Here is an 11,050-nt window from a genome sequence, read left to right on the forward strand (position 1 = left end):
TAGGTGCTAAGAAGTTTTTGTCATTCTAAGAAAATTTTACTAATCAGAGCATGGCTTACTTTCTGGTGTTGGCAGCTCTTGGCTTCATACTGCAGTCATCATCCTTTCGACTGCATTTGCAACATTGTGGCATAAGCTTGAAGAACTTTCGGAGTTCCCCTAGTAATTTATGATTATCAACATATATTGTGCAAACATGCTCGCGAGCTTTGTGTGTACAGGGACACATGTCATGAGATTGTGATGCATCTAGTTCATTTAATAATATTTAGAGGGTGCAGTCTGGCTGGCCCATTAGTGACAATAGGCCTTTCTTTGTACTTCAGTGCAAATGTTTGAAGCATTCAACAATCAAAATAATCTCAGAAGAGAAAAGCAAGAAGAGAAGATTTCTATGTAGAAGGGCCTGCCTGTATTTGAAGAAGAACATGAGTGCAGCTTGATGATCATCTTATGTTTCTCTCAAGATGATCGTGTTCTCTATATCTCAAGAAGAATATGAGTGCAGCCTGATGATCATGTTCTCTCTCTCTCAAAATAAGGTCTATGGGACCTGTTCACTATGAGATACAGCAATGACATAAAATGTAGTACATGGTGTGCACTATCCACAAGCCATTAAGAGTGGGTCGTGAACTTAGATGACATTAAGGTAGATTCAAACCCAGTGCCTCCAGTTTGAGGCATGAGCACCAACTGTTGAGCTCTACCCCAGGAGGTGGTGTTGATGGTCAAGACGGTGAGCCACACGCCCTTGGCTACCGAGCATTGTATGATGAGTGACAGATCCCTCTGGAACTTGTGGCATCACGTTCTGATGTGCCCATAAGCTGGGTATGCATGTTCCTGCATGCCACAAATGGTGCAGAGTCTATTTTTTGTGTGTTTTCCCTTAAGATCCAGCATGAGTGGAGGGATTGGTGTGTCTGCAAGTGTGGCTGTCCTCTCTCAGAAGCTGTTTGGTAAGTCACACCTAGTATTTGGGATTAATGTACGTACAATGGTATTCAAATTTGGATGGTTTTAGGGCCTGTTATCATTGGTCTGTGCAAGACAATGATAACAGGTAGGTTATCATTGTCTTGCACAGACATCTGCTAGGGCCTGTTATCAGTGTCTGTGCAAGACATCTCCTAGATGGAGTTCTTTAACACTTAATGTGGTAAACAATATGTAAATCTATGCTTGCAATTCTAACTATCAATTAATAGATGGGAAAACTTGACGTGTGGGGCAAAGTTAAGACTAGCTTGATTATTGGATAAAGACAAGCAAGCATGCAAGCACACCAGACTTTAATCCAGAATGCAAGCAAGAGACACAAATGATTTAGAGGACAAGTTCTTTATAGGCCCAACATTTTTGTACATTTTAAAAAAATTTAAAAAAATATTAAAAGCTTTTGCATAGGCCTAGAATGAATTGTTGAAAAGACATGACATGGCACAAAATAATTGGACAAATTTAGGACCCTCTCATGGTACAACGTATAGAGACATCTGTCAACTTTGGGTTGGCCAAAGTACAAACGTAGTAGACACTTGAAAATAGCTAGTTTCTCCTTGATTACAATAAGATCCAAAAGGCTTACCTCCAGAATAGCTGTCAAGAATAAGCAGCACTTGGGAAAAAGAAAATGATTGTGTGACTAAATCCAACCAAAGGCAACATGGATAATTCTATGGAATGTTGAAAAGTATACAATTAGGAGTCTTAGGGCAACACGAAAGGAATTAGATCAAAAGAGTATTTAATGATGCATCTGCAATCAAGCTAAACACCAAATAGAAGATCGTTGAAACACTATCAAGAGGATGCATTTCAATGCTCAACAAGAAAGATGACTCCGCAGTGAGTAGTAAACCAACGTTTAATAGGGTTTTATGCAAATTAGCATCCCAACACACGGGGTGAGTAGTAAACCAACGTTTAATAGGGTTTTATGCAAATTAGAATCCTAATACACGTGTGTGTTGGGTGGGAGGGTGTGTGTGTGTGTGGGTAGGTGGGTGGTGCGTACGTGGGGTCTTTGGTGGTGATGGTAGTGTGGCGCGAGAGAGAGAGAGAGAGAGAGAGAGAGAGAGAGAGAGAGGTTGTTGCATGTGTTGGTTCTTCTAGTTTACAATAGTGCTTAGATTCTCCTTTGATTCCCCTCTTCTTGCAGTCTGCAACACTCGTTTGTGTGTGTTGCAGCTCCATGTGTGTGTTCCAGTTGTCACCCCTTCTTGCAGTCTGCAGCACTCGTTTGTGCGTGTGTGTAGCAGCTCCATGTGTGTGTTCCAGTTGTCACCTCTTCTTGCAGTCTGCAACACTCGTTTGTGTGTGTGTGTGTGTTCTAGTTGTCGTCTCTTTATTGTTCCTATTGGGGCATCGTTTTCTTCCTATTGGTTGTCACCTATTATGGCTTCTTCTTCTACGACTATTCTATTCCCGCCTACTCATCGTTGCCAGTTGTTGTTCATAGCCACCTTTGCTTCTGCTGTCTCACCATCATCCCTTTCTTTCCACCTGCTCTGATTCTTTCTTTGTCTCTTATGTCTCTATCTTTTAGAGTTTTACTTCTAAGGTTAGTTAATGACCTCCGTTTCTCAATTTTGTAGCTATGGATACGCCTAGTTTTTCTGGACACCATGAGACCGCAACAGGAACAAGTAATCCAGTATGAAAGAAGACATGAGAACCCCTTTGATGGCATAGATTTCAAGAAGCCAAGGCATGAGGATTATTAAAATCCTAAGATCTCTCTAGATAATTGTTATGCATAAATCAGGCATAAACTCAACCACCCAACCACCCTCGAGCCCAAGGGATGCACACATGAATTATAAATGAAATATATCATACCTCTACCTTGATGTCCCATACCATCAAGAGGTATAACTCCAATCCAATAGCATGTAGCTATAGTGTGAAATGGTAGATGAGTAGATATGAACCTCTACACAAGAGAGCATAACATAGCCTTGGCCTCATAAGCCCAAGCCTCCAAGTCCCCCTTGAGTGTGTCCCATGTCCCTATTATATAGGAGGGCCCTCAAGTGACTCTTGACTTTCCATATGTACAAGAGTACAAGAAATATACTCTAAAATTATGTGCAAAAAACGAAGGCAAATACTACCTTTAACGCATATGAAATTATCCAAAAGATCAAAAGATCCTTATAAAACCATGGATAAAAGCATAGAAGCTTCTCGAATCCATAAAGACCATAGTTGATCATAAAAATCAATGCATAGCATCTAATGGACATAAATCATGCCAAAAGAAGCATTAAAATTGGTGGCCAACTCATCAATCCCCGGAGTATATGAACGTTGTGTTGTTCAAATAAAACTCCAAAGTAAGAAAGTGAAACACATGTGTGTAGCACTCAATAAAAAATCCCTAGACACAAGTGATCTAGACAGAACCTGGATGAGTCCATATAAAACTTGGAAAACATCCCCAATAAAAATCCACCAAAACAAACCGATCAACTAACCCATGATAGAATTTGTCTTAGGCTTAAGAAATTAAGCACAATCCACACTTAAATAAGTGCAAAATAAATTATCATGAAAAAGTGTCAAAGGTGAAACACACTTTGAATGTAAATTATAGCCATTAAAAGAAATTAAGGAACATGTCCAAAAAGAATGACTAAACAATGGTAAAAAATCATGAATACATCGTTTAGAATTAATCCAAACATAAATATCCATTAATACGAGGTATAATTGTATTAATAATATGCGAATAACCCGCATCTATCTAATGTCAGCACGAGAAAATGTACTTCAATATTAAATAACTCTCGAAAATATTAAATTCTCGAGAAAAAGAATTATCATGAATTTTTTCTATTTTTTTCTAATTTTATAGGGCCTCAAAATATGATAATTTTAAATTCCACCAAACCTATCTTATGGCATTCCAAACCTATATTTTTTCAGAAAATTTTTAGCAATTAATTTTGCCAAAATACCATTGATATTTTAAAAATATCAATTTTTAGAATTTCTAAAAATAATTTCTAGAAATTTTCTAATTTTTCGTGAGAATCCCATCGTTCACGAAATTTCTAAATCCACCTGACAATTCTCAAATCCAATGAAAATTTATAATTTTAATAGATTTTTCTAAATTTTTGGGTCAAAAAATATATTTTTAAAGGAATTTGAATGGTCACGAGCGCCCGAATGGACACACCACATGCTAAACACCAACCCCACATTTTTTCAAAATTTAAAATAACCTTTGTCTAATTTTCCACTAATTTTTTACTAATTTTTCACTAATTTTCAAGAATTTTTTTAAAATTTTTAAATTCTCCGAACGCATTTAGAATACGAACGGTCAAAAAAGTTTCGGAATTCCAACGGTTTTCCCAGAATACGGAAAGCCAAAAGTTTTGGGAAAATGAAAAAACAAAAAAAATCGAAATGTGAAAGGTTAAAAGTTTCCGGAATACGCAAGGTCAAAAGTTTTTCCGGAATTCAGAAAGCCAAAAAGTTTCGGGAAAACGGAAAGCCAAAGGTTTTTTGGAAGATGAAAAACCAAAAAAATTTCAAGAAGAAATTTTCAGAGATTGTTATCTCAAATTTCACATTTTCTGGCTTAAAAAAAAACTCCACAAGCTTTTTTTTAATAATAAAAACTCATATTTTTAAAAAATTAAAAATTAAAAAAAACTTTTTTGCATGGTTTTGATTTTTTAGGGGGGGGCCGATTTTTTTCCGGCAGGCTACAACGCAGCCCCCCCCCCCCCCCCCCCCCCCCCCCCCCCCCCCCCGTCTGTGCGCGGCGCAAGGAATGAGAGGGGGGGAGTTAAAAAAAAAAACTCCCTCCTCTCCTTCTTCTCCACTCTTTCCTCTCCTTCTTCTCCCTTCCATTCTCTTTCTCCTCCCCTCTCTGTTGTTAACCAGAGAGATTAACTTTAATCTTTGATTAAAGTTTTTAATTAAACAATATATAATTAACATTAATTATGATTAATGTTTAAAAAATCATTTTTAAGAGAATTTCTCACGAAAAAAAGAAGAAAAAATCAGATTTGAGAGACGAAGAGGACCCCACGCACACGGGAGAGCAATTCATGCATCAACACGTTGTCCCCTACTGAATTTCGGTAGAAAATCGACAGAAATTTGATCGCATTCCCATGGAAAAAACCTATAAAAATGTATAAAAATATATTTTTAATCATAAAAATGCTCAAAAAAATTCCTAAAAAATTAGAAAAAATTTCTAAAAATTCTAGAAATTCAGGGAATCCATTCTACCAAAAATATCCACCATAAATTATGTGGTATTCTTGTAAAAAATTTCATTAATGCTTGATTTTAACCATAAAAAATAGAGAAAAAATAGCATTAAACTCACGGAATTCCCCCGCAACATCGATTCGTCCATTGAATTGTAGTAACACACGTTCCAATCACCATATCAATGATCCACGTGAAATTCATCAACAAAAATCAACAAAATAACATTTTTATTAGTAAATATTAAAATTTACTTAAAAAAAATCAACAACAGTTAAATAGAGATTGCTCTGATACCATTGTTAAAACCCTAAGATCTCTCTAGATAATTGTTATACATAAATCAGGCATAAACTCAACCACCCAACCACCCCCGAGCCCAAGGGATGCACACATGAATTATAAATGAAATATATCGTACCTCTACCTTGATGTCCCATACCATCAAGAGGTATAACTCCAATCCAATAGCATGTAGCTATAGTGTGAAATGGTAGATGAGTAGATATGAACCTCTACACAAGAGAGCATAACATAGCCTTGGCCTCATAAGCCCAAGCCTCCAAGCCCCCCTTGAGTGTGCCCCATGCCCCTATTATATAGGAGGGCCCTCAAGTGACTCTTGACTTTCCATTCCCCATGTGTGACCCTTGGATGCCTGACCCTAACCTTAATCCTTAAGGTTAGTCCTAACCCATGCTCCACTAGAGCTTGTTCCCATGCTCCCATGCTCACAAGCCTAATGTTCCCATGTTCCCATGCTCCCATGCTCACAAGCCTAATGTGGGTCAGCCTCCTAGTATATGCACACATAATGTGTATATAACATAGCACACATAATGTACATATAACAAGGATCCTGCTACGTATTTTCTTTATGATGTGTTTCATCAGGATTTTTAGGATGCAAAGTGGGAGAAGCCCAAACCCACACTAAAGTGCCCTATCTTGAAGAATTTAATTCTTTCCAGAGTAAAGTTCTTCAAATAGGTTGTATTCTCTTCTTTTTGGGCCAGGTGCCATCTGTTAGGCAGTGGTTAAACACAGTGCTCACAGATTTACATGTAGAAGGTGTCTACTATGGAGCCCATGGTTTTTATGAAGTGGTGCTCAAGAGCAGCCTGATTTCAAGCAACAATTATTTATTAATAATGTATTAATACTTTTGCATGGCTAGTGTGATTAACATAACTTATAGTCGTTACACTTGAACACAATTATCAGGCACTTGTTCATTTTCCAAGTCCAAAAGTCTTCTTTGTTTTATGGTTAGCAAATGGTCCATGTGCTAACACGGACCCCTACTACTGACTATCAAGCGCTTGTGCGGCATTGTTGTCTGGTTTGGATGGAAGTTGTTGGGGGTGATAATAACAAAAAGGTGTGGTACACTTTTCATGTCAAGGACATTGCTTTAAAGCACTTTAGCACTTTTATTATCAATTATCAACATGTTCTGAAATACACAATTACATATTATGCTATATATCATTCGATAACTCTTGAAGAGGAGAATCCAAATGTATAAAGTCGGACAAATTTAGATTTAATTTACAAAAAAATTATTGGAAGCGCAATTTTAGTGCTAATACTGCCATTCTTGAAAAAAGTGTACCACCCCCTTTTGCTATCACTCGTTGGCTTCCTTGTCATTTTGTGTGATGCCCAATTTTAGTGCTGATACTGCCATTCTTGAAAAAAGTGGGCCACCCCTTTTTGCCTATCACCCATTGGCTTCCCTGTCATTTTCTGTGATGCTCTTCCGTACCTGGCACAAAGTCTTGGCACATTTATCTACTCCCCCAATGTCATGGGTAATCGTGATAGATTTTATGTTTTATGGGACACACACAAACCAACCCTTGAATTGATTATTATGGAAGTAGACGATGTGCTTATGGGAGAGAAAAGTTTTGAGCTTAAATGGGGCGCATTTGTAGGAGCTTGTTTCCATTCTCACAAATTTGGACACTTTGCTGATGATTGTCCTACCCTCAAATTACACCCGCCTATAGTAATTCCCTATCGCTGGTGGCTTTGGTCACAATGATAATTCCTCTCCATCTAAGATGGGTCGAACAAAATCACCCATGAGATTGGTATATAGAGTAGAGGAAAAGGGTTGCAGTCCCAATTAGTGCTACAACAAGCACAACAAGTAGCAATGCAAAAAACATGGCTTCTAAGGACACAATTGCTATAGATGTGTGTAGAGCTTCTCTTGATAAGGACGACTATCAAACCCTAATGCTAGAAAGATTATATGGCTATGTCAGCTCTACAACTCTGTCCTAGTCTGATCCCTCCTCTCTACACAGACTCGTGCTTCATCTTCTAGGACTGCACATGATTTGGTCTTATGTTATGAAACATGGCATTCAGGCTTTGCAAGGTGATATAGACATGATGGTTACTTAACTATCTACTTCCTCATGTTGATGATGATGTGAATGCAACTATAAAATGTGTATCATATAATGTACAGGGTTTGTGTTCCTCTGATAAATGGAGACTTGTTTGGGAATATATACATAAGATGCATCCTAATAGCATGTGTTTTTAAGAGCATAACCAGCATGAATTTGCTCTAGCAAGACAGGTTTCTTTCATGGTTACTGTATATACTACGTTGGCTTGAGTCTATTGGCTGGTGGAAATTCCAATATCACGTGGGTTCAACAAGATAGAGTCTACAACAAACAGTTTCTAGAAGCTTATAAGAGTTTGGAATGGCATTGATTTTGAATTTCCAAAGAGACTGTAGTTTGTCTCATCAAAACCATCAGAATATGAAGCCTGAAATTTTGATCTTTTGTTAGCTACAATATTGAAATAAGATGAAAATTGTTCACCTACTAGATCTGTTAATCCCATTCGGATTAACACCATGATCCTCAATCGAGGACATTAATAAGTGTCATGTAAAGGCACTAGAAAGGTTGTACATTATGAGATATTGGCCACCTAAGGCCTAGTTAGTAAGTTTTGGGCGTCCAAGTGTGAATAAGGGCCAATTGTATATAAGGTATTTTTTCATAATGGTGGAAAGGACACAATCCCCTTTGTGCTATTGAGAGCTCTCCCCCTGGTGCTTGTGATGAGAAAGTGAGGAGTGAGAGCATTCTAGCATTGTGCCTCTTTCATGCTTGTGTCTTTATGCTTGTATGAGAGAGTGAGAGAGAGTGTGATTGGTCTATGTGATGGTGTGAGCGACTCCACAGTGACAAAGTGGAGGTGGAACTTGGAGTTTGGAGCTTTACAAAGTGAGCTCGGAGGCCTCAAGGGACTCGAGATCGAAGCGTTGGTAAGTACCCCACGATGGTTGTGTTCTATTGCTTATCCATTAGATGAATGTGTAGAGTTCTCTCTTGGAGGTGAAGCAAACCATAACATTTTTGGCATCGCTTCCGGGGAAACAACTTTGTTTCTTCCATACTTTTTGAGTTTCAGCTCCCATTGCGCATAGTATTCATTGTTGCCTTTGCATTTTGGTAATGCATTGTGTGGAAGATGGAAGGATAAGGTGTGTGTGGTTAAGAAAAAAGTTATAGTTTTGATTTTGTGAATGTTGTGGAAAGTAGTTTAGGAAAGGATTGATTGGTTACTCTTGATAAGTTTGATGTTAGCACCACAAAAAACACCAACGTGAAGAAGCACGTTGGGTGTTGTTTTTTTTTTCAAAAAAATCAAAAAAATAAAAAACATCAGGGACCATTGATTGAGCCAGGAACTTGCATTTCATTCCCTAGCATTGGCACAACCTAATTTTCATCATTTGGATAAGTATTATGCACCCAAGACTATAAATGGCCGACGCGGAAAACTCCACATGAAAGTGCAGGAAGTTGTTCACAACGTGAACCATTTTCCTGTAATTTCACGCCGCGAGTCGCTCACGAAATCAGTGTGTCGGGATTTTTGTCGAAAATCACGGGATTACATTCCAAAAATAGAAACCCTTATCTTTACACCTCTACAACCCGCCAAAAATTGGAGCACGTGAAAGTGCAGTAGACTTTCACGACGTGAACCATTTTCGAAGCAGTTCACGACTTGAACACTTTTTGTTTCACGACGTGAAATAAATCCTGATGTTTCACGTGAAGACCAAAACCGATGGATTGACAAAACTAAGGCTGTGAGGGTCAGCTGCTAAAGAAGGGAATTTGACTGAACGAAGGAATTTAATCTTAAGGAGGGAAATTGTTGAGCACATGAAAGTGCGGGAAACAATTCACGATGTGAACCATTTTCTTGCTGTTTCACGACGTGAAACATTCTCTGCTAATTCACGCCTCCTGAACAGAGCGATAGAATCAAAAATTAATTAATAGCTTATTAAATTATATATACATGCACTTAAGATGTGGAAAACTCATCGGAGACGATCTTACGCCTGACAATAGCGCATCAAATCATCCAGGAACTTCCTACCAAAGAAGTGTGGGATCAGGACATTCTGCAAGTACACACTGCAAGTACACACTTGAGTGTTTTGAGAAACCTAACCACCGCAGAAACTAGTAGTGAAGGATCCATGAAAGAAGGACTGAGATACGCTGGGTTTGGGGAAGGAGATAAACCACACTCCCCAACCAAGTCCAGTGGGATCATTGATATCGCCCGGGGATTTTTTAGTCTCCAAACTAGTTATGATGAAGAAGCGCAATTTGCGGGCATGGGTCCGTCAACTAGCGTTCGACTCGGTCCAAGACAAGAAGGGCTATTCCAAACATTGAATTATAGGTTGTCAAACACTGGCACCCCCCGAACTAGACGAGATATGGAAAGTGCAGTTAGGACGGGTCAAATATTCTTTCCCACCACCGAGGAAATGGAATTGGACCTCCAACGAATTGAGGTAGAACGACAACTTCGAGAATTGAGCTTAAGGAAACAAGAGCTTGATACTCGTAGGGCAAGATTCGAGAGAAAGGAGATGGGAAGTGTTAACCCTCTCCAATCACGAGGAAAAGAACCTGAAATTGCTACAGGTAGAAGCGATGGAGAAATTCCGAACTTGGAACCCATCAATGAGGAATCCAGAATGGAGGAAGGGTTTGCAACCAGAGAAGAAGAGGGTAACATAGCTAACTAGGTTGTGGAAGTAGAGGACCGACTCTATACCAAGAAGGATATTGAGTTAATGATCAATCACCCTACATTCTTACAAGACATGGAGCTCTTAATTACACAAAGACGCACAGAGGGGCCACTATTGGGGTGAATCCCACCAGGGTACCACAATTGGACGAGTCCATGAACCTGAGATACCTAGAAGAGCCAATACAGGTAGGGGATGAGGTCTAGGAAGGGGGGGAGCAATTCCCTAGAGACCTAGAAACGATCCAGCCATGGATCTTAATGTAACCACAAGGGCAGACTTGTTAAATATTACAGAGCAGAGATGGGTAGGGGGATGGTCAAGGAGTTAGCTTCTACTTTGACCTTCCCAGATGAAACCCCATATCATCTCAAAACTTGTTCAAAAATTCTCTGGAGATGGGGATCCTATCCAGCATGTAGAGATTTTTGAATCTACATGTGAAACCTGTGGACCGGTCAGTGATGTGACCATGATACATGCTTTTTCGCTGACCTTGGAAAAGCTCATCAGTGGTTCAGAACCCTTAAGCCTGAGGAGGACAAGGCTAACTTCACCAGGTTAAAAAATGTTTTTGTGCCTAGCTTTGCATGTAGTGGTGATAGATGAAGCCCTGTGGCCCAACTACATAACATCAAACAGAAGGAAGATGAGTTTATGAGAGACTATGTTTCTCGCCTGAAACACTTGAATTCAAGATGC

At 38.9% G+C, this 11,050-nt stretch overlaps 1 protein-coding gene across 1 annotated transcript in view; it reads left to right on the forward strand.

Annotated features, from left to right (window-relative positions):
* Nucleotides 1–1,193, forward strand: part of LOC147620856 (uncharacterized) — a 50,811-nt gene extending 49,618 nt beyond the window's left edge. Inside the window, exon 4 of the mRNA XM_086825121.1 lies at nucleotides 76–1,193. Coding sequence (XP_086681247.1) covers nucleotides 76–163 — 88 coding nt within the window. The 3' untranslated portion in view covers nucleotides 164–1,193. The remainder of the gene's footprint in view (nucleotides 1–75) is intronic.
* Nucleotides 1,194–11,050: the final 9,857 nt, after the last annotated feature.

The sequence above is a fragment of the Cibotium barometz genome, chromosome 31 (genome assembly GCF_041138505.1).
Source record: "Cibotium barometz isolate CiBa-2024 chromosome 31, ASM4113850v1, whole genome shotgun sequence".
Taxonomy (NCBI): Eukaryota; Viridiplantae; Streptophyta; class Polypodiopsida; order Cyatheales; family Cibotiaceae; genus Cibotium; species Cibotium barometz.